Source organism: Antechinus flavipes, chromosome 2 (assembly GCF_016432865.1).
Source record: "Antechinus flavipes isolate AdamAnt ecotype Samford, QLD, Australia chromosome 2, AdamAnt_v2, whole genome shotgun sequence".
In the NCBI taxonomy this organism is placed as follows: domain Eukaryota; kingdom Metazoa; phylum Chordata; class Mammalia; order Dasyuromorphia; family Dasyuridae; genus Antechinus; species Antechinus flavipes.
Window position 1 is genome coordinate 654,883,684 of NC_067399.1, and position 24,266 is coordinate 654,907,949.

Genomic DNA, 24,266 nt, shown 5'->3' on the forward strand with positions numbered 1-24,266 from the left:
TTTTAAAAATGTTTTTAAATGCACAAAATAAAAATGAATGTTGGTTTTCTTTAAACATAATGGTTTCCAATAACAGAAATTTTTCTCAATAGTGATTTTATTTTTCCAATTACATAAGTAATTTTCAAAGTTCATTTTTGTAAAACTTCCAAATTTTACTCCCTCCCTAAACCTCCCCTTTGTCTAAGTTGGCAGTCTGATTATCAGAATATTTAAAAACATGTTAATAGACTCCATGTTAAGAACCCCTGCTCTAAATAATATTTGGGAATAAAGGATTTATATGATCAGTAAACATTTATCAAATGCCTGTTTTGTGCCAGGCACTGTGTTGAACTCTGGGACAAACAAAGGAAGGCAAAAATACAGTCCCTTCCCTTAGCCAACAAGCCTTTTTAAATGTTATTGTAGATCAAGCACTGAGCTAAATTCTGGGTGTGCAAACAAAAATTAAAAGAGACAGTATGTGTTCTCTAGAAGATTATATTCTAATGAGACGCATGAAAGGGAGCTGAAAAGTGGGTTGAGGAAGTGAGGAAGGGACAAGGTCTAGGAGCATGGGGAAGTCCCTTGCAGTATCCTGAGTGAAAAGCTATGGTTTACCTGGACAAGAGTTCTCTACTCTTCAGAGCATATTTCCTTCAGGGTAAACTTTCAGGATGATCCATTTCTGGGGCAAAATGGAACTGTCCCTCTGGATTGCAGCTGTGGGAGCTCACATTCTAATGAGAGGCCAAATGCAAAGAGCTGTGTACATACAAAACATAGATAGATATTTACAGGATAAATTGGAGGTGATATCAAAGGGAAAGTAAATAACGCCATGACTACTTTGAACAGTGTCTACACAGCCTGGACCCAAAGGATTCCACTCTATTGAGTTTTTAATGAGTTCTGGGACCTCTGGGCATTTTCCCTTATTAGCAAGACTTAAGCCCAAGATTGTGATAATGAAGGCTCATTAAAAATCACTGATTCTCCTCTGCTTGGGATTGATAACAAGAGCTGTTGTTCTTCTGTGGAGCCATTTAGTAATTTTCCTAGTCCCTTGGCTTTATGTCTAGAAGCTAAAATCCACTTTGAATGTTCTCAAATTCCTTTCCTTGAGCTTAAATGGGCCCAAGTCACCTATAGAGATCTTCACCTGAGAAAATTACCAAAACTTAGGAAATCAAAGTTGCCATCTTCCCCTTTGACCCCGAGTACTATATTAAAAAGAACTTTGTTCCCAAATTTCCTGTGCTTTTTCTTCATGAATGAAACAGAATTATCTGTTGCTAAATGCCAATGAATCATTACCAAATGCACCTGAATAGGCAAATCTGTATATCTTGTAATTTATTTCTTTTGTTTCTTCCAATCTCCTCCCTTCTTATCACTAACCTAAAGCGGTTTCCTGGTATCTAGTGGTTGGATGGATATGGGAGAGTTCAGACAGGTGAAATTTGTCATGAATTCAGATTTTTCATATATTTTCTTTCTCAATAGATCAAAAATTCCTTCAAACTTCTTTTCAAAATGCCAAACTCCTTTTACTTTCAAACCCTACTTGTTTAAAATTTTTCTTCCTTTCTCTCTCTATGTAGCTTTTTAAAACTGCATCTATCTTTCATATTCGGATCCAACATTGCTGAGTTCCTTGAATCTTTCTTTCCCAGTCATGTTGCAGACTACCTCGAGAACTAATTTTGATCCCTCTGAATTTCTTCCTTGTAATTTGGCACAAATTTTTTTTCTTGGGCAACCTTGATTAATTGCAATACTCTTGCCTATGTTTTTTAAGAGCTTAGAAAATTTTATTCAGTTTCTTTTTCGTGACCTTGCTTCTTTTACCTAAACAAAAAGTTCTTTTCATTCATTCTTCCCCAAAATACATTTAACTTACTCTTTAGTTACTCTGTGATTTAAACAAGCTTTTCTCTTTTTGTGATCAGAAAAAGGGTTAATAACAGGCAGTTCTCAGGAGAACATCGTACAAAATAACAGTAATATTGTGTTATGATGTACTAAGACTGACTTAGCTCTTCTCAGTAATGCTGTGATCCAACACAGTTCCAAAAAACTCTTAATAGAAAACACAATCCACATCCAGAGAAAGAACCATGGAGTCTGAATGCAAATTTAATTAAACTATTTTCACTTTCGGTTTTTGAGGGTTTTTTGTGTTTGTTTTTTGTGGATCTTCCCTTTTGTTGTATCTTCTTTTACAACATGATTACATGGGTATAGCCTCTTATCAGATTGCTTACTGCTTTGGGGAGGAGGGGAGGAAGAGGGAGAAAAAATATTTGAAATTCAAAATCTTAATAAATTTGAAAGGTATCTTCACATGTAATTGGAAAAAATGAAATACTCTTTACAAAAAAAAAGTGGGCAATTCTTAAGTACTAGAGAAATTTAAACTGTAACATGCAAACCCCCTCCCCCCTTTTTTTTCTTTTTCTGACCAGTGAATTCACTTTCCTTCTCCAGCACTAGGAGAGTATTATGACTAGTACAACACAAATGGGCTAGTGGAGGTGGAAAATAAGGAGATGGGTTGCTGATAATTCAACAGAGCTGTTTTATAAAGAGAAATCAAACTGCTTCTATATCTTAAAACCATATGTTATTATGAAAGGCATTGTTCTATGATCAACCCTGGTTGATCTAACGCTCTGAAGCATGTCAATAGTTTTTAGAGATTCAATCTTATGTAAAGTTCACAATGCCCAGTAATTGTGCCAGGACTTTATATTTAGTTCACAATGTCCCAGTAATTGTGCCAGGACCTTATGTTTTCTCATGATTTCAAGCTTAAACGTACCCTTGATTAATCTTAGGAGGAGGGGAACATCCCAGTTGCCGAAGTCTCTGGCTTCCTGAGAGTTCTGTACAGAACAACAAATCTATCACTCTCTAGGGAAAGGATGATAAACATCTAAGTGTTATTCCTATGTGATTTTCACAAATTTCAATCTCCTTTTTTCTTTAAAACAAATTTTACAGAGTGACTACTCCAAAAGTCACTAAAACATTTCAACATTTGGAAAGACATTCAAACTACAATTTAGAAATTGTCACACATTTAGTCTGAATTAACTTTAAATGCCACAAATCCTTGAACACTAAGGAACACACTTTTTTTTCCTTCTTTATCTCTTTTCTGCCTTCTCACTTGGTCAGAGTTTAGAAAGGTAGAGAGACAGAGACTTTATAGAGAAAATAAAGTTTTTACTCTTTCTCCTTTGACTAGCTAATTAATTCCCAAGAAAAAGCTAGTTTCACTTACAACAGTTAATATAGTAAGACACGCAATCTGGAATTATGCCCAAAAATTATCAAATTGTGCATACCCTTTGATCCAGCAGTGTTTCTATTGGGCTTATATCCCAAAGAAATACTAAAGAAGGGAAAGGGACCTGTATGTGCCAAAATGTTTGTAGCAGCCCTATTTGTAGTGGCTAGAAACTGGAAAATGAATGGATGCCCATCAATTGGAGAATGGCTGGGTAAATTGTGGTATATGAATGTGATGGAATATTATTGTTCTGTAAGAAATGACCAGCAGGATGAATACAGAGAGGACTGGCGAGACTTACATGAACTGATGCTAAGTGAAATGAGCAGAACCAGGAGATCATTATACACTTCGACAACGATATTGTATGAGGACATATTTTGATGGAAGTGGATTTCTTTGACAAAGAGACCTGAGTTTCAATTGATAAATGACCCAAAGAAAGAACACTGGGAAACGAATGTGAACTATCTGCATTTTTGTTTTTCTTCCTGGGTTATTTCTACCTTCTGAATCCAATTCTCCCTATGCAACAAGAGAACTGTTCAGTTCTGCAAACATATATTGTATCTAGGATATACTGCAACATATCCAACATATAAAGGACTGCTTGCCATCTAGGGGAGGGGGTGGAGGGAGGGAGGGGAAAAAATTGGAACAGAAACAAGTGCAAAGGATAATGTTGTAAAAAAAAAAAAATTACCCTGGCATGGATTCTGTCAATATAAAGTAATTATTAAATAAAAATTAAAAAAAAAAAAAAAAGGAATTAGCTTAAACAGGAGAAACTGGAACTCTAAAAAAAAAAAATTAATAATAATAATAATAATAATATAGTAAGACACAAAAACGCTTAAAAATTGCTGTGCACAAGTAAAAAACCCTTTTCAGGCCAAATTTAGGACTCTTCTTTATGTCTCAGATTGGGTAAGGACTGGGTGATAGTTCCAGACACTTGCCTTATCATTCAAATTAATTTTAAATTAATCCTTTTAAGCTGTTTCTAGTTATTCCTTTCTGGTTATCTATTTGCCAGCATTATCAAACAGTCCCATTAACCACAAACAGAACATAGAGACAGGAAAACAAAGTTGCAATTTTCTCAATAGTGTAGAAGCCTCTAAGCTTTTTGGCTCAGCTGAAAAAGACACTCTAGGAAATTCCCCAAGGCTGGCCCAGGAATTTGATTCCCTTTTTTTTTTTTGGCTGGCTTGCCAACTGTCCTGATTGACATGAAGGTAACTAAAGTCCCAAGACCATTCAGTTTATTGGTAAGACTAGCAGTTATCAATAAAAGAGGTCTTTCTCTCCTTAGCAAGCCAAGAAACCCTAAATGAAGGCTCATTTTTACAGACAAAATGAACATCTTAAAAAAAAAAAAAAAAAGCAACACCATGAAGAAACCAGTTTGGTCACAAAGCCTGAAACATGTTAGGTGTGAGAGACAATATGATTGGATGAAAATCAGGATTGTGGCGCTAGCAGCTGCTCCTTCCAACTTGTCGATAGGAAATTCTCATTGATTTAGTCCCTCTGTGAGAATAACTAATGGTATATAGATAATAGATTTCCTCTTGTTGGTCAAGTTCAGCTAGTGGTATAAAGATAACAGGATTCTTTTAATTAAATGCTTTGTAGGGAAACTGGATTTTTAAGTTTAACAGAGAGGAAGGAAATTTCTGAACTTATCTCAGAGACAAAGAAGTGTGACTTGGGCAGTTACAGAAAAGCAGAAAAGAATCAGTTACAAAAATGGAGAGTATCAATTTGATTTTCTTAATCTAGAGCCAGTAACCTCAAGAGCCTTAGCTGGAAAGAGAAGAAAAGAGGGAAGATGAGAATTCTGGGGGTGGAAGACAATCAGTGAAAATGCCCAGAGACTGAAATGCAGTGTCTTGTGCAAGAAAGCTAGTGCCATTCTGATCTCAGCCTTCCGGGAGTGGGGTGGTCTGGAATAAGACCAGAAAGGTTGGGACAGGGGATAGTCTATGAAGCACTTTGAATGCCAAGTAAAGCAGTTTGGTTTTGATTCTTGGAGGACTCACTCGAGTTTAAGTAGCAGGGTGACGGGGTCAGATCTGAAGTATAGGAAGGTCACTTTCTCCTCCACTCGGATGGAATAGTGTGGGAAGCCTTGTCAATAGACTAGCTGTGGGGAGCAGGGTATAAGACTGAGGAAGGAGGCAAGGATGGCCTCCAGTTTGTTAGCCGAGATGACTGGGAGAATGGTTGTAATTGGGAAGCCAAGAAGATGAAAGGGTTTGGAGGAAGATGTTTGGTTTTGGACATGCTATATTTAAGATATTTAAAGTAGTAATTTTGGGGATATCAGTTTCTTTTGAATGATGTCAGAAGCCAGACTTCTAGAATTAGGGAGAGAGAGGAAAGGGAATAGGGGCATCTGTGGTAGATGGCCTTCTGAGGAGTTCAGCCACAAAGGGGAGGAGAGAAATGGGACAAGAGCTCATAAGGATGGTTGAATCAATGAGGTGGGAAGACACGGGCATGTTTTGGTGCCGTAGGGAAGCAGCCAGTGGAGGGAATAGGAGTGAAAGAGTGGGGATGGAGAAGGGATTTTGTTGGACAAGATGGGGTGGAATGAGATCACTTGCAGAAGTTAAGGGATTTGCCTTGGGAAAGGGAAGGGCTCCTATTGCTGAGGGGGAAGGAGAAGCTTTCAGCAAATGGCCTTATTTTTGCCATGAATTGAGGTTCTGTGCTAGGAGAGTGGGAGGAGGGGGTGGTAAGGGAGATTGGAGGAGGAGGAGGAAAAGGTCTAAGAGCTGCTGTGGTCAGTGGTGATTCCATTAGCACAAGGATCGCCTTGCTGCAGCAAGGACCCAGTGGGATGATCTAACATCTATTTGTAGGGAATCCATTCAGTGTGGGTTTGTGATTTGTGGAAAGGATCATCGTAGCTCCTCTGGAATTGTGAAGTAAGAATTTTTAAAATATCCTAGAATTTTGCCCAGACATAAGGTTAGGCTTGCTGGTCCATAGTTTGGACACTCTTTGTTCTTTGTTTTGTCTGACATCTCTTTGCTGTCCTGTAGCCTCCTTTGTGCCCTCTGTCTCTTTCAGAGTTCTCATCAGTCACACACCCCCCCAGCCTCTCCTCACAGCTCCTTTAGATTCTCTTTGGGAGGGACTGAAGGGGAGCTGCTCTGCCTGCCCTCCTACACTGTGGGCTTTGGTCGTGGTCCCTCCATTTTATCTCAGTGCCATTATTTTTAAAAGCTTTTCTTTCTTGGGGCATCCTAGAGTTCCAGCTGCTAACAGTTCTTGTAGATCCCATCACCTATCTTCACTCCCCAGTGAGCAGCTCCAGACCCATTTTGACTTGTTGGGATCTTTTCCAAAATCCACAGCAGAGGACGTGCTTCTAAGACATGTCTATGGCCTCTTTCTCATGAGCCTTCCCTCATTTCTACCTTTGTGGACCCATTTCCTTTACTGGCTTAGGTCCAGTCCAGATTGACCAGTTGATTCAAGGACCTTTTGAAGAATGAAATTCTTCAAGTGACCTTCCTGTACTTCCAATGATTCATCAGGTGTGCTCATCTGGAATGAGGATAGATGTTTGTGGCGGTTCAGCTAGTTGGAGACTCCTTATGGGGTCTGATGCGTGAACCCTTTCTAAATAATTTCCATCTCCCCCATTTGTGTACAGTGAAATGCTACAAGAAGGGACCTCGAAGTCTCTGTAGGCCTCATTGGAGATGGTGCAGCTGAGTTGGCCAACTGCACGGTGCAGTGAGCACCTGCTTGTCGGAGAGAACTTCCCAGCTGATGAAGTCTCATTCCTTGGACTAAGTTTTGATTGTGAGCTGAGGAATCTGCTCAGTCTGAAAGGGTGAATTTTTGCCAGGAAGAGTTTGTGGCAGAGAAGCCTCAAAGGTCACCCCATGGTCTGCCTTTATAGTCTATCCCAAAGATTTGCTAAAGAAAGAAACCCTGGTCTCCATTGTGACCTGTAGGGGACTTAGAGGTGAGCCAGACCATCCCCCTCATGACACTGATTTTTCAAATGTCCAAAATGCAAATGGCGCTGTTGGACTGCTTCTTAAAAGATGTGAAGGTTTTGTTAAATAATAAGGTGTCCTTTACACAAATTTGAGAAATCCCTTTATAGGGAAAGGGACCCACATGTGCAAAAATGTTCGTGGCAGCCTTTTTTGTGGTGGCAAGGAACTGAGGCCCATCAGTTGGAGAATGGCTGAATAAATTATGGTATATGAATGTTATGGAATATTATTGTTCTATAAGAAATGATCAATAGGAGGATTTCAGAGAGGCCTGGAGAGACTTATAGGAACTAATGCTGAGTGAAATGAGCAGAACTAGATTATTGTACACAGCAACAAGATTATATGATGATCAATTCTGATGGATGTAGCTCTTTTAAAAAATGAGGTGATTCAGGCCAGTTCCAATGGCCGTGTGATGGAGAGAGCCTTCTGCAAACATAGAGAGGACTGTGGGGACTGAATGTGGATTGCAAGATAGTATTTTCACTTTGTTATTTGCTTGAATTTTTTTTTCCCTTTTTGATCTGATTTTTCTTGTGCAGCATGATAAATGTGGAAATATGTATGGAAGAATTGCACATGATTAACCTATTTTGGATTACTTGCCATCTAGGGGAAGGGTTAGGGAGAAGGGAGGCAGAAAAAAATTGGTATACAAGATTCTTGCAAGGGTGAATGTTGAAAACTATGCATATGTTTTGAAAAATAAAAAGCTTTAAAAATTAAATTAAAAAAAGAAAAAAAAATCCCTTTTTTGGTTTTCATATTAATGACTGATTTGTGAAATGTTGGAGTTTGCAGATTTCTGTGTATTATTTCATTAGACATTTTCAACAACCCTGGAATGCAATTATTTTATAATATACACAGAGATAAAAAAAAGACTTCAGATGACATTGAGTCTGAGCTTCTCATTTTAGAAAAGGGGAAACTGGAACCTAGAGAAGTTGAATGACTTACCCAGTTGTATCCAGGTGGTGAGCTCAGACTGCAGGTCCTTTGACTCCCAAACATTGCCATACTTATGTATAAAGTTAAGTGATCCCAGATCACACAGCTAATAAGTAGAGGAAACAATTCATATTCACGGTGCTTCTTATTCATGGTTTGTTTCCCTTGTACACTTAGTTAGCCTCTCGCCAGCCTCCTCAGACTTAGTTGGAGATTAAACTCCACAGACTAGTACTTAATAGACATTCACTTTATAACTATCACGCACTGAACATCTTTCTTTTAAAGGAAACATTTGATTCTAAAAGTAAAAAGTGGTAATAAAAATTTAGAGTGGGTGGGCAGACCTTAGAGACATCTGTTTTAAGTCTCATAATATCAAAGAAGCAGAAACAAGTCACCTGATGGGAAATCACCTGCCCAGATTCCAGTCTGCAACCCATAAGCCCATTGATTGAGCACACTATTTACTTATTTATTTTTCCAAATGCATGTAAAGATAGTTTTCCACATTCATTTTTGTAAAACTTTGTGTTCTAAATGTTTCTCCTTTCCTCCCTTACCTCTCTTCTCCCCAAGACTGTAAGCAGTCTGGTAGAGATTAAATTTGTATAGTTTTTAAAAACATATTTCCATATTTGGCAATGTACAAGAAAAATCAGACTAAAAAGGGGAAAAAACAATAAGAAAGAAAACAAACAAGCAAAAAAGTGAAAATACTATGCTTTGATTCACATTCAGTCTCCATTGTTTTCTCTGTGGATATGATGGCATTTTCCACCCCACATCTGTTGGACTTGCCTTGAATCACCACTTTGTTGAGTGGACCCAAGTCTATCCCAGTTGCTCATTACACAGTCTTGTTGCTGTGCACAATGTTCTCTTGGTTCTACTCACTTGACTCAGCCTCAGTTCACGTAAGTTTTTCCAGACTTTTCTGAAATCAGCCTGCTTATCATTTCTTAAAGAACAATAATATTCCATTACATAACTTACTCAGCCATTCCCCAACTGATGGGCCTCCACTCAGTTCCTTGTTCCTTGCTATTATAAAAAGAACTGAGCACACTTTTATTAGGGGACTTGCTAACCCATTGCATTGCCTGCTGACCCAGGGGTGTACAGGTTCGATGTTTCCATGATCAGGGTAGTAAAATTAAGGGTTAAGACAATAAGAATTGTAACATTCAGTATCATATAGGTCTGTTAGACAATTCTAAGAGAAGAGGGGGGAGAGTTTTGTATAATTGAGGAGATAAAGGGTTCAGGGAATACATGGATGGATGGATGGAGGTTAAACCTTTCTATGGGCCAGGCATTATTCTAAGAGCTGAGGTGTAGAGAGAGGCAGGTTGCCATGGGCTTTATGAAAGGAGCTGGATAGTGGGCTTATTCCAATATAACTGATCCACTAGAACAGAGGTGGATGTAGAAGCTGAGAAGGAGATATGATCAGGGAGATGGTGCATTAATAATGTGGTTATTATTACCCTGGAGGCAGTTGGGGAGGACACAAGAGGGACTCCGTCACAATGGCCTCTCCCCACCAAAAAAAAACTTTTTTCCTCCCTTACTAGCCCTCATTGCTTACAGCCAGTTTGGCATTTTGGAAATCTCTAGAGAAAATTGGGAACCATGACTAAGGTCTCTTCTTTGCTGGTGTGAAATAATTACCCCTAAGGACATTAATACTTTCCAAAATTCCAGTGGGAAAGTTGGGGACAGTGATGTCAGAGGAGAAGGGGTTGGTTGTTAGAGAGTGTGAACCCAGGTGAGAGCTAAGCAATAACCACAGAGACTCTAGCTGGCTTCTTTCTTTGGATGGATTTAAAGAACACTTCCCACCCCAGTATATCTCTATCTCTCTCTCTCTCTCTCTCTCTCTCTCCTCTCTCTCTCTCTCACACACACACACACACACACACACACACACACACAGGCACACGTCTGCTTCCTCCCTTTTTGTTGACTTTGCTCTTCCTTACAAAGCAGGCTGCTCACGCTTTGTTCCATCAAATTTCGAACATCCCCCAATTCCTTGTCTTTTGTGAACTGCTCTCAAACCATGGTGTCAGTTTTTGAAGATTTCATCTTCCCGGAAAATAGTTTCTTCTGAGTTAGCCAGAGCAGTGGTTTTTCAAGTGCTGTGATTTATTTTATCTTCGGCTTCTAATAAGCGAATGCTTCAAGCCTCTAACTAATTAGTTTTCTTCAATCTCTCCCATGTTCGTGTTTTCAAAAATTGAATTACTTCATAGTAGATTTCTTTGTTTTCCCCTTTCCTGACCAAGTGCAGGCTTTGATTGCGTTTGGGATCATGTTTCCAGTGTTTCTAGTGCCCACAGACACTCGACTTCTCTTTCCTGGCGTAAGGCTCCCCTCTTGTGGAGCTTGGCAGTACTGTTCTCGGGGCGGTCACTTAAGCGGAGCCACCGCTGCATTGTCAGAGTTTGAGGGAGACCCGAGAGGGCCCAGAGCCAGAGGTTCCGCACCTTCTGAAAGTTTCACGTGCCATTGGCAGGCAAGATTCGGTGTCGGGCAGCTTGGCCTAAGGCCCCTCTCAGGATGTTTGACAGTTTGTACCAGAGGAGTAAAGGAGACGGCAGACCCAAGCTCAGAGCCCCTGTTTGAGAAAAGAATGCAGGTGGTTTTATCTCCTCAGTCAGCAACGACCGGTAAGTCCGCTTGCTGGAGGACCCAGTCCTAGGAAAGAGACCCATCTCTGTTCGGGTGGGGGTGGGGGTGATAATCTCAGAGAGGAAGGCGCCACCACCTTCAGAGCTTCGCGCTGTTTGCGGGGGTCTGGCCCGGCAGCGTCACCCAGGCAGCAGAGCCGGCCCCAAGCAGCCGTCCTGCTGCTCGCACAGGGCTCTGGGAGAGGCCTCCTCACCGAGCTGACAGCGCCCCCTGGCGTGCGCGGCCCGAGCCTACGCCGGGCCTTTGGCAGCATCAGGACCGGAACAGCTCCTGACTGGGCTTGGGGGGAAGCCGGGCGCGGAAGGTGGGGGGGGGGGGGGGGTGTTGGTTCTAGTCACGTGGCTCCGTGCGGTGCTTTTGCCAAATAGAGGTCGTTGTGAGCGTCCTTTTAAAAGAGTGCTGAGGGTGGCCCGGAGCAGCCCCCGCCTCCCTCCCAGCCTAAGGGAGTCTCCCGATGGTTCTGTAGTCCTCTGACTGAGAGGCTGTGGGCTTGGCCGCGGAGTCAGGGAGGCGAGTTCGAGTGCTGACAGACACGCGTTGGCTGGTGGCGGCCCTTCAGCGGGTCATCTGGCCCCTGCCCTCTGCAGCTCTCGGGCTGATACCGCCGGCACTCACCGGGTTTTAGAGGGACGCGGGGGTTGCGGGATTTGGGCCCTGCGTCCGCCCTAGGAGATGGGAGCAGTTGTGAGCCTCATTTTACAGATGAGGAAGTAACTGGCTCAGGATCCCAGCTAACAGTGCGTCAGAATCTGAACCCGGGCCTCCCGTCTCCTAGCCCTCCTCCGCTAGAGTGCGGACAGAATCGGGGAAAGGAAACTTCTAGGCCGGCTCCCTCCCTCACCCTCCCCCTGCCTTTCTGTGTTTGCTGTTTGTGCTGCTCTGGCCGAGCAGCTCTGGAAGCTGCTGCTGCGAAGTAATGGCCTGGTGGTGGCTCTGTTCTGGAGGGGGACAGACTTCTTGATTGGAGATTAGTGCCGGCCCTTGGGGTGCTCACTTGGCTGACTTCATGCTCATTCCCTTCTTCTGCCCTTGTTTGAAAACATCTGGGGGCATTTCTCTTTTGAGGTTCCTTCCAAAGCCTATTCGTTCTCCCTTCTCTCTCTTATGATCTCAATGGTGGAAATCTTTCTGTCTAAAAAAGAGTTTTTTATTTTTAAAATTGTACACACAGCCAGTAGTCATTCACAAGTCCCCGTGAGTATTTGTCATTCCATATGCATCATTTGCCTGCCACGTGCAGGGCCCTGTTCTCAGGTACAGGTTAGTCATACAGCAAAACTTAGCCCTGGCTTTGAGATTTGCAGTCCCCACACAAATGGCTAAAGTGGGCACAGTGAGGGGAGCTCATAGGATCGCACCCTGGGAGCCAGAAGGAATCTCAGAGAATAGCAAGGGTAAAAAAAATAAAAAGCTACTTTCATTTTCTAGGTGCCAGTGTTCTTACAAATGAGGAAACTGAGTTCAGAGAGTGTGGAGGACTCACCTAGGATCACATACCTATTTTTTAGCGTTGGGATTTGAACCTGTCTTTCTAACACAAAGTCTAGTGCCCTAACCATCATGTCGCCCTACCTCTTGAGATTTAAAGTGCATTTAGGGCTGGGGATGGAGTGATAGGAGGTAGCTCTGCAGTGGGAGGTTGGGACCAGGTTGTAAAAGATCCTGAGTGGCAGATTAATAAGTTTGAATTTCCATTGGGTGTCTGTGAATAGTGAAACGAAGTGGTCAGGTCCATTCCTGAGGAGAATTCCACAGTCAGCAATGTGATAAGCAAGAGTGGGGCCTTGAAGGCCATTGTAGACCAGTGCAGCCAAGGGCTCATTAAGAGCTGGACTTGCATGGGAGACCTCTTTGGATTTTGTTTATTTTTCACAAGTCTAATGTGACTCACTGTTCTAGCTAAGCACAAATCCCAGCAGTTCTTAGCGAACTAGAAAGGCATTGGGTACTTGGTCCATGCCTGTGTCCAAGGCCTAGTCCAGGAAGGGCAGAAAGACCCATTGACAGAAGGCTGGCACACTGACACATCCTGTAGCCATGGAGGTCAATAAGAGCCAATAAGACCATCAAGCCAGAGCTGGGGTGGTCGCCGTCCCCTACATAGCCCAACCTTTCCAACATATGCCTTTGGATGACAGCACATGTCCTAGTGTGTTTCTTAAAACTCACTTTATTGCCATGTCTTTGTCTGCTAACCTTAAGTTCAGTCAGGAGTCCAGGAAAACGACCAGCTTAGATGAGATAGGTTCACAGAAACTGGAAAGATTTGTGTAGTGCATTTGTGATGCATAATGAGGCGAGGGAAACCAGGAGAACATTTTACATGAAAACTATTGTAAAAAACCATTTTAAAAGCTTTAGAAAGTCTGATGAAGGCACAAACCAACCACAATGCCCCTGGCAGATGATGCTGCAGGCCCCCACTTCCTCAGAGAGGCAGAAATAGACACATTTTCCAACACGTGTATGTGGAGATTTGTTTTGTTTGATTAAACATAATTGTCACTACAAGGGTTTCCCTCCCTTCAGGGGAAGTGAAAGTAAGAAAAAGAATCTTGATAATTGGGGGAAGGGAGTTTTTTAAAAATAAAAGTAATGTGTTAACATTAGATCAACAAGATGAAATGGACTTCCCTTAATTTTTACCTTTGTTTTTGTTTTCAGAATGTGTTCCACATGGTGGTGGAAGTACCTCGATGGACAAATGCAAAGATGGAGGTAAGGACTCTCTTGGGGGCTCAGTGAAGTCCCGTTCCCCTTGGTGTTGCCTTCTGGCTTCAGCAGTCCTGCTATTCTACACTAGCCAGCTGCCAGGTCTGGGCTGGACAGCTGCTCCGTGGGGTCTGCCACTGTTTCCTTGTCTGCAAAATGGGGATGGTAATTCTTGCCTGTGTTACAAGGTGTTGTGAGGAAACTTTTAACCTGTAAAATCCTCTCAAGGGAACCATTACTTCCCAGGAGGCTCTCTTGGCCCACCTGCCTCCACCTTGTTGTCTCTTCCCACTACTCTCTATCCTCTGCCCTTTCAAGACCCAGCACAGCTGCAGAATCGTGCTCAAGGAATGGCACTCAGGTCAGCCAGTCCAACCCCCACTTTACGGGTGAACAAACCGAGGCACAGAGATTCACCTTTGGCCAGATGGTCACCCAAGGAGGGGCTCTGATTCTGAATCGGTGCTTCTCCAGACTTTCCCCTCACTCCCCTGGTCCCAAGGTTAAAAGGTTCCATTGGAGGGATTTCACCTGGGCCTTGTGGAATAAGAACTCTTTCTTGTTCAGCCCTTATTTCTCCTGCTACACAAATGGCTGGTTTTATTATTTTGGAACAGACATTCAGGGATTGCCTTAAGACCTTCTTTCCCCACCCTGCCCAAATCCCTGTTTAAATAGCATCTCCCAGCAAGCCAACCAACAGTGTGCACTTCTGTCTGTTTTAGATCGCAACAAAGGATCCTTTAAACCCCATTAAACAAGATGTCAAAAAGGGAAAGCTCCGCTATATTGCCAATGTGTTCCCTCACAAAGGCTACATCTGGAACTACGGTGCCATCCCTCAGGTACGTTCCTGTGCAGTGGATAAAAAAGCTGCTAGTAAGCACCGACTGTATGCAAGATATTGTGTTTAGTCCCTGGAATTCACTAGAAGAGCCAGGCAAGAAGCATTTATTAAGCCCCTACTTAGGGTCAGACATTGTCACAGCCATGGGCATACCAAAAATCAGGCAGCTCAGGAGCACCTGGTGGGGAGGAATCCCATGGTCCTTAGGGGCACTGAGAAGAGAATCCTTTTAGTTTCTGCTGCTCGGCTATTTGACCTGGTCTGGTCTAGGACCCCTCCATCACTGCAGATGGGACTGAGAGCAAGTCACCTGATGTTTAGCGTATAACAATATCTCCTAAAAGGAGCATTGCAGGATTTGATCATGTTTGTCCCAGTAGAATTTAAGTGTCATGTTGAGGGGAATAAATGATCTTGACTACAGAAGTTACAGCGAGTAAACTGATGGGGGAATCCTGGTAGTTGTATGCTGATTACAAGGCGGCTAACCCTGGAATGTTTGTCTTTACATGGGAAATGATTATGGGCATAGGAGTGATTTGGAGTGAAACATGCTGTTAGGGAAAGATGGGAAGCTGTCTAAGAGGCTCCTTAAAAGGGAGTGTTTTCTGCATTGTGGAACAGTGGAGGATCTCTGCAGATCCTCCCCCTAACGTACATAATGTAAATTCTGCATATAATGTAAAACTTAGTCACTGTGTGAGTTATGCTTGATTTGCTGAACTGCTTTCTTCCCCTCCCCTTCCTCCCCCCTCTTATTTTTTTATCCTTTGTTATAAAGGCGGTCTCTTGGTGGGGAAAGAGGAAGAGATAGAATATATTGGGAAATGTAGTTGAATATGACAATGTAGTTGGTGTATTTTTCAGTAATATCTAGAGACAGCTTTAAAAAACAAAGAATAGAGTTCATCATGGATTGGAATAAGACCTCTTATTTTTTGCTTGGTGACATTCTAGTTAAGGAGCTTTTGTTTGGTTCAGAGAGAAAAAGAAGGGTGAGGTGGTGCTTTCAGTTCTTCCACGCAAAGCTGGGTGAGAGCCTCCATGCCATCTCCAGGTCCCCCCTCCCTGCTGTAGCCCCATTCAGCGGTATGGAGGCTTGGGGAGGCCGGCGGCAAACACTGTAAGCCAGTCATCCAGGCCAGGGTGACGGGTGCTTATTCCCCACCCATGACTTCCCTGGGTCTCTTTGACCTCCAAGGTCAGCCAGGAATGTCACAGTGCAAACCAGAGTGTACCCAGACATGACCAGAAGCCTGGCGAAATTAATCTTTTACCAGCTGGAAAAGGGATGGACCTACAGCCCTCTCCTTCATATCACCTGCAGATGCTGATCCGTGCGGCCCCAGACCCCTTGGTGACTAAGGTGTTGGGGGGCAGGGCCTGCCTCCTTTTGTTAACTGCAGCCTCATGGCTAGGAATCGGGGGGGGGGGGGTTGTCTGCATCGACGGAGAGGCCGTGGACCAGCGCTGGCCACTAAACCAGAACCTTGGCTGTCGGGGGCCATTCCCTATTCCCACGTTAGGTCGCTGCTCATGGGCAGAACGAGAGCTCGAGGTAACAGAGTGGGCGCTTGAAGTGTACGAGAGAATTCCCTTGTTGGTGTCTTGAGCCCCCGGGGCTCCAGAAGTGGTGGGGAAAGCCCGGTGAGCCCCTTCTGCAGGCGCTTCGGAATGATGGCGGGTCATAACCGGAGCCATCCCTCTCCCTGCAGCCTTGGCCCAGGGCTGCGCCGGGTGCTTCCTCCGAGCGGCTTGGAGCCCGGGTCAGTGCCTTCGGCAGCCCCAGGGTCTCGCCAAGGCCGCGGCCCTTGAGCAGCGTCTTAAGAGCTGGGACGCTGCTTGTTGTGTTTGTTCAGTGAGGTGAAGGGCCGTCCTCGCCTTCTTCCTTCTGGCCTCATTTGGCGCCATCATCTGGGCTGGTCGGTGACCTTCCCAAAGCGCTGTCCCTCCCTCGGCACCAACAGTTCTGGGCCCAGCTGGAAGGAGGAGAGTGCGGTGATTGCCGAGTCAGTGAGATTATTCCGTCACTCAGTGAGATTATTCCGTCAGTCAGTGAGATTATTCAGTCAGTCAGTGAGATTATTCAGTCTACCGAGGGCTTACCATGGGCCAGGCACTGTGCTGGGACACAGAGGCAAAGGGCAGTCTGCCCCGCAAGGAGCTTCCAGTCTAAGGAGGGACGCAGTGTGAAAGCAAATGCTGCAAACTGCCCTGCTCTGGCTTTCTTAGCCCAAATTTAGGGCTTGCCATTCCCTGCTAAATCCCGTCTGAGCCCAGCCGAGTAAGTTGCGCTCGAGGAATACTTACAAGCCTTGGAATGGAATTCTAGTTCTAAACATTCACAATCATTTTAATGCGATCGTTTTGTATGGACTCTTTCCAGAATATCCAGTTTGTTTTCTGTATGTTGTCTATTAAGTCAGCGAGTCTTAATAACCAGTTTCTGGAATTTAACCCAGTCTGGGCTCCTGTTTTTAGCGTTTTTGTGTTTCTCCCCCCTGCACAGCCGCCATGCCTTGGCTTACTCAGAATGCATTCCCACTTCACCTCCTCTGAGAGCCCCTAATTTCCTTGAAGGCTCAGCCCAAACGGTTTTCTTGATCCCCTTCCCCCCAAGGGACCACCCTGATGTATTTTGTGTGACCTGTATATGAGCACATGTTGTGTTCCTGAATCGAATCCAAGCTTTCTGAAGGCAGGGGCTTTTGTCCTTGTAATCACAGCATCTCTTACAGGGTCTGGCACAGGGTAGGCGCCTCATAAAGGCTTTCTGATCAATAGGTTGACTTCCTCTAATTAGTAATTATCTTAATGTGTCAAAATCTGTGGAAACTGAGGCAAGTCCCAACTGTCTCAGAGGGATTACATCTTCCCCGTCAGCAGTCCCTGGGATCCCAGCTCATATGGGGACTCCTTGGCTGAGGAGGGGAAAACCACAGCTTCTTTAGCATCTTTGGTGGTCAGGGGCCGGCACCAGGGTGCCTCCCCTACCCTCGTCTCCTCTTCTTGTCACCAGACTTGGGAAGATCCGGGGCATAAAGACCAGCACACCGGCTGTTGTGGAGACAACGACCCCATCGATATCTGCGAGATTGGAAGCAAGGTAACTGCACCCATGAACCGCCCTTTGTTGGGGAGGATCGGGGAGTCCCCTCCTGCTCGCCTTCACGGAAGGGCTTCTGGCCATTGGTCAGTCTCTTTTCCGGCTGTTGAGCTAGAGTCCGTTGGCCTGTTTCTTAGAACTGGAGCTCAATGGGACAAAGAGTTCACTGGGCCCAGCGCCTCCACCACTACCCCAAAGAGCCCCAGGGAGCGGAGGACGCTGGATTTAGACTCACACACCCATGTGAGAGCTGGGTGGCCCCTTAATCTCAGTGCCTCAGCTTACCTTTCTATAAAATGGAAAGGTCAATACCACACAGTATACTTAGGAGGATCCTGAGGGGTTTTGTGTAAGATGTTCAGTAAGTCAGTGGGCAACTCTCGGCCATCTTCCCCACCAGGTTCCCTCCCTCCTCCCCTCAGATTAGGAAGTGTTAAAATTGGGATCTCAGCCTAGGACTTGGCCCCGGTCAGGGCTCTTTCCACTAGAGAGACACACCCTGTTCTGGGACGTTCCCAGAGGTCAGAAGCCGTGGGTCATTTCAGGCTCTCTCCATAAACTTCTCTTTGGAAATGAAGCATCCTCCAAGAAAGGTCCCCTTGGGTCTCCTGAGATTGTGCTTGTGGACTTTTGGCCTCTCACAGGCGCCAGGAAACACCAGCCAGATGTGGGGAAAATCCGCAGGATTCTAGATACAAAGCCAAAGGGACTCGGGGGTGCCTCCTCCAAGCTCCTCTTCCTGATGTCACGTAGGCAGGACTGAACCCCCCGTCCCCGACTCCCCCGGTGGGCTGAGGGTACAGGAGGTCGGGGGGGGGGGGGGGCGCTAAATGTGAGATTGTATTGCTGCCTGAACCACGGGGCAGCTTGTCCAGAGCGGATCCCAGCTCATGAGCCTGGAAGGACATGGGAAGATCCCGGGAAGGGAGAAGGGGAAGGAGTCCCAGACTCACAGAGTCCCTGCCGAGGGCCCCCAGGTGAGGGAGCTGGTTTGGGGCCGTGTCCTCAGCTCCCACATCTCTGGGGCGTCCCCTTCCCCGGCCTCCTGTGGCAGTGGGCCTTGTGCAGGACGTAGTGTGACACCTGAAAAGGCTCATCGATTGTTGGAGCTGCTCCTCTGGGCCCAGGGCTGGGGCCCGGCCGCGTCCCAGCTCCGCTCCCAGGGCCCCTCTCGTTCTCTCCCACCTGCATTTGTGCAGGCCCATGTGCAGAGGGCCTCGAGCCGGGCCCCTCTCGAAGCCTGGCTGTCCCCGGCCGGCCGAGGGAGCCTTCCCTCCCACAATCGTGACTCGGGTTTTGACTCGTAGATCTGCTCCAGGGGAGAAGTCATCAAAGTGAAGGTGCTGGGCATACTGGCCATGATTGACGAAGGAGAGACCGACTGGAAGGTCATCGCCATCAACGTGGATGACCCCGACGCCGCCAGCTACAACAGTGAGTGGGGCTCGGCGGGAGGCTGAGGTCAGGCTGCGTCCGCCCCGCCCTGGCGGCCCCTCATCGCGTGGGTGGCCGAGGTCAGGGGATGCTCAGCGCAGTCTGATGGGGTACACACCCCTGAGAGCTCCGAACTGAGTGCCAGGCCGGGCTCGGGCCCCGAGGTCCATGGAGAAAGGACCTGGCTCATCCGGGACCTCTGCCCCTCGGCCAGGATCTCCTTCCACTCAGCTGCGGCCATCGGCAGTGCTCACCTGCCCAGGCTCAGCGGACAGCCCGGAGCGCGGGCTCACTGTGGGTCCCCCGGCCCTCGCTCGCTTTGGTCCGGCCTGTGTAATTCTGCCTTGGCTCATGGCACCACGAATGTCTGAGATTGATGGGACACAGGAGCTGGGCTGGACGACGGGAATGGCCGGGGAGCGGCTGAAGCACGGGGCAGCTTGGAGGATCTGCCCTTGACTTGCTCTGACAATGATGTCCTCACTCCTAGCTCATCCCTCTGTGCCAGAGCCATCTCAGGGTCACCTCCACCCCTTTGTCCCACTGGTCAGGTAGCTGCCCAGAGTATGCTGGGAGCAGGGGGGCAAAATTTGAACCCAGGGCCTGTGACAACAGAGCCAGCCTTGTCTCCACATCTGTTCTCAGGACACCGCAGTTGCTTTAAATTGGTATTGGCTAATCTGTTGTTCTTAATTTTTGCATTGGCTAACTGGAAAATTATCAAATGATAGGGTGATAAAGGATTTAGAAGTCATTTAACTCACCCTCATCCTGTTTTCCTAAAGAGAACAGAAGTCTGGAACGGCAGTGGGCTTTCCTCAGGGTCCCTCCTCATGGCCTCTGGCCAGCCCCTCAAGCAGAGCCAGGATTCTGGGGGAGAGGAGCCTGCCCTGGCTTCTGTTGCCCTGGGTCTCCCTCCTCCCCTCCATCCCCAGGGGTGGACAACTCTTAGCTTTTCTTCCAGAAATGCTCCTAGACCCGGCTTCTGGGTTGATTAGTTTTGCTCTAGATTGCTTTTCTTTGTTACAGGGGAGGTTTCCTTAGGGGGTAATTGGTATTAAAAGCAGGAAACAAATCCTTTTTTAAAAAAGTGAAACACTAATGACCTGGTGAAGTCTTCAGGCCGATGTACTTTGCATGTAGAAGGCACTTAACAAAGATGTTTGTTCAGTTTCTAGCTTTTCAGCAAAATGTAACAGTGTTGGGATAACCGGCCGAAATGGAAAGTGGCCGGAGGCGTCGGCTGTGCCATGAAATGGTCCAGACTCTCTTGTCGAGAGCACCAGCTGATGGGGTCTCTGCCCGTAGCTCTTTTGCTGGGCTGTGAATGGTGGGCTAGGAGTGACTCAACCCACCCCCCAGACCCCACATGGAGCTTCCCCCAGCCACGACCTGGATCTCCGTTTCCCTTCCCTATGCAATGAGGCTCAGGCCGAGTCTCCTCCCTGTGTGCTCGTAGCACAAGTCTAAAACTGGATCTTTGTGGGAGGGATTTTTATGCGTCCTAAAGTCATTTTTTTTTTTTTAAAGATATTGATGATGTCAGAAAGCTGAAACCTGGTTATCTGGAAGCAACCGTGGAATGGTTCAGAAAGTACAAGGTGCCTGACGGGAAACCAGAGAATTCATTTGCTTTCAATTCAGAATTTAAAGATAAGGTAAGGGTGTCATGACTCTGCCCCAGTTTCTGTTCAGCCTTACATTACAATGCTGCCGTCACTCTGTGTGTTGGACATAAGGCTGATGAAAGCATTTTTATTATTTTGGTGTTCTTCTAAATCCGAGCATTTCTAGTTTGGAAAGAGAATGTCCAAGTGGCCCGATCACCCCCATGTCCTTAGGTCTCTCTCTGCCCCAAGACAACTAGAGGTAACATTTATAGGAATACTGACCAAGGAAAAGGCCCTAATGTCAGTTTGGGACTAAAATTCCAGAATAATTACCACTTAATCTCTTTCTTGAACTACTCATTCCCTTCCTTAGCTGCTCTTGTCAAAGACTGTCTTCTTTGTGGAGCAATATCAGTCTTTTTTTTTTTTTTTTTTTTTTTTTGGTGAGGCTTCGGAGTGTTGAATTTGAACTCGGGTCCCCCTGACTCCAGGATTGGTGTTCTACCCACTGCACCACCTAGCTGCCCCAGTTTCTGTCTTTTCTGTATAAAAGGGAACTGTCCTTTCCCTCAGGAGGGTCGCAGGCCAGTGGTGTCATAGCCTGAGAATGACAGGAATTAAGTGGGGAATGGAGATCTTGATTTTTGTGCCTCCTTTTTACTGAGAAATATATGCAGGATCCTGCATACACAGGTATAGAAAATACATATTTTCAAACATTTACTGATGATAAATCATAAAGAAATTTACTTCAAAATAATTCTTTGGTATACATATAATTTTATCATTTATTAAAGATGAAAGGAAATTTGCATACTGATGAAATGGATTGCTTATTTTTACATAAAGAATTAAATCTTGGAATAATTGGTAGTTTTACTGTCACGGATTTTTTTTTCCCCCACAACCCCCACATTCGGGTACATGACCCTATATGTTTAAGAAGCTTTGCTCTAGAGGGCCAACTACCTTTGTGAGACCAAGGTATAGGCAGGAAAGAGTGCCGGTCCCCAGGACACCATGTTTCCTACAGATAGGAAAGTATTTGACTTGCAGGGATGGCACCTGAGCTGGGAGAAAAACAGAATTTAGATGGTGGATTATCTGCTTTCCTCTGACACATGCTTCTTGAAATTGCAGGACTTTGCTGTGGACATCATTAAAAGCACTCATGATCACTGGAAGGCCTTGGTGGAGAAGAAAACAGATGGAGGAGGAATCAACTGGTAGGTTGTGAGCTCCCGGGAGTCTTTTGACAGTCCCTGCTCGGCCTTGTCTGGGGGCCTGTGGGGCCCTCCTGGCAGAGAATCCCCTTATGGATGCAGGAAGATGTCCTCTCCATGGCTCAGTCTTAGAGAGTCGCTTAGGGCGCCAGGAGGTGAGGGGATGGTCAGAGTCACACAGCCAGGGCTTGTTGGAGGCTGAACTTGACCCGGCCTTCGTGGCACCCAGACCTTCTCTCTCCCCTTCCTGGAGACTTAGGGCAAAGGTTTTCACACATCTACAGCTACGATGCTTTGGGAGTTTTGGCCAAGGGTTCTGGGCTCTAGGAGACCCAAAGGTGCTGAGGGCAGTGACTGCTGGCCGGCCAGCAGGAGCACGGACGGGATGTCCTCCCCCACTGAGCACCTTCTGGGCTGCTGCCGGCTGTAGGAGCACAGGACTTAGCTGAGTTTCTCCAGGCCTCCCGTAGAGCTTGGGAGCGGGGCTGAGCCCGAGTAAAGTGAGTGTAGGCTAGAATGTCTGAGTGGCGGCACTGATTAACAGAGAACGCTTCTTAATCCGCTGGATGACAATGGAGCCTTGCCTGGCTTGTCTCAGTCAGTCATCGTGAAGTCTGTGTGAGACTTGTGGGTACCAAGCCTTGGCTCTGATTCGGGATTGTTTTCGGTTTGTTTTTTACAAACAGCATGAACCTCACCGTAGAGAACAGCCCCTTCAAGTGCAGTGTGGAATCTGCCAAAGCCATTGTAGACACCGTAAGTGCAAACAACGTTCTCTGAGCAGGCAGAGGTGTGGGGCCAAACCGGCAGAAAACGCTCATTTTCTCAGTATTTGTGGTGGGGCGCCAAGTCACCTACATGTGTGAACACTGAGGACCCTGACTCAGGGGCTCATGGCACTTGGAGATCACAAGCTGAAAGACTGGTGGGCTGGGGATTTTGTCAGACAGCCGCTGTCTTGGGAACGGTTCATCGCTCCGTGGGGGGCTATTATCTGGGCAGTAATTAATGTTCAAGTGGGCCAAGATGCTTAAAAAGAAGCTGAGTTACCTTGGACCAAGAGGGCCACAGCGGGATGGGAAGAAGAGGAGGAGGGGGCCACATTCCCATATGCACCCAAACCAGATTAATTGAAAGATAACTTGGCAAAATAAATACAAGTGCACGAAAACAGACATTCTGTTAAAATTTTAAAACGGTCCAAATAAAGCTTGAAGGAACACTGCATCCCCCCGTGCTCTAGGCAGCAGCAATTAGAGAAAAGAAAGTGTTTGGTGACTTGGTTGTTTGCTGAGTGCATGGAAGGGGGTGCCAAGTGGATGGGTGCTCCTCATTTGATGTTCTTTTCAAGATGAAAGATAAGAGGAAGCCTCTTTGAATAGCCATAAATTGATTTTATTTTTAAAAAGATCATCTTACTTTTTCCCCAGTTACATGTTAAAACAACTTTTTAACATTTTTAAAAAAAGTTTTGAGTTCCAGATTCCCTCCTTCCTTTCCCTTCTCCTCCTTGAAATGATGAGCAATCAGGTAGCATCAGGTATGTAAAATATTTCCATATTTGTTATTTTGTACAAAAAGGCTCAAAAGAAAAAGTAAAAAATAACATGCTTCCATCTGTATTCCGTCAATATGAGTTCTTTCTGTGGAGGCTTCATCATTAAGTCTTTGGGATTGTTTTGGATCATTGCATTGCTGAGAATAGCTAAGTCATTCTCAGTTGATCACGGTAGTCTTGTTACTGTGTGCAGCGTTCTCCTGGTTCTGTTCACTTCACTCTGCATCAGTCTATGTCAGTCTTTCCAGGTTTTTTTAAATCATCCTGTTTGTTATTTCTTATGTCATAACAATATTCCATTACAATCATATACTACAGCTTGCATAACCATTCTCCAATTGATGAGCATCCCTTTGATTTCCTATTCTTTGATATCACAAAAAGAGCTGCTATAAATATTACTGTATAGTTAAGTCCTTTTCCCTTTTTTTGGAGGGATCAAAGGGGGTGCACAATTTTATGGTCCTTTGGGCACAGTTCCAAGTTGCTCTCCAGAATGGTTGGTTCGATTCACAACTCCACCAAAAGTGCATTAGTGTCCCAGTTTTCCAACATCCCACATTTTCCTTTTTTTGTCATCTTAGCCACTCTGATAGGTGTGAGGTGGAACCTCAGATGTGTTAATTACATTTCTCTGATAAAAAACGATTTAGATGAAATTAAAACAACTCTAAATCAGATGCACCAAGATGACAGGAAAAAATAATGGTAGATGCAGTTCCACTATTGGATCTGTATCCCAAAGAGATCATAAAATAGCGAAAAGGACCCACATGTGCAAAAATGTTTGCAGCAGCAAGGAACTGGAACCTGAGTAGCT

At 45.3% G+C, this 24,266-nt stretch overlaps 1 protein-coding gene across 1 annotated transcript in view; it reads left to right on the forward strand.

The window, feature by feature from the left end:
• PPA1 (inorganic pyrophosphatase 1) overlaps positions 1–24,266 on the forward strand; it is a 34,915-nt gene that overhangs the window by 8,667 nt on the left and 1,982 nt on the right. Inside the window, exons 3-9 of the mRNA XM_051982537.1 lie at positions 13,621–13,674; positions 14,394–14,513; positions 17,535–17,621; positions 18,929–19,055; positions 20,586–20,713; positions 21,806–21,891; positions 22,575–22,644. Coding sequence (XP_051838497.1) covers positions 13,621–13,674; positions 14,394–14,513; positions 17,535–17,621; positions 18,929–19,055; positions 20,586–20,713; positions 21,806–21,891; positions 22,575–22,644 — 672 coding nt within the window. The remainder of the gene's footprint in view (positions 1–13,620; positions 13,675–14,393; positions 14,514–17,534; positions 17,622–18,928; positions 19,056–20,585; positions 20,714–21,805; positions 21,892–22,574; positions 22,645–24,266) is intronic.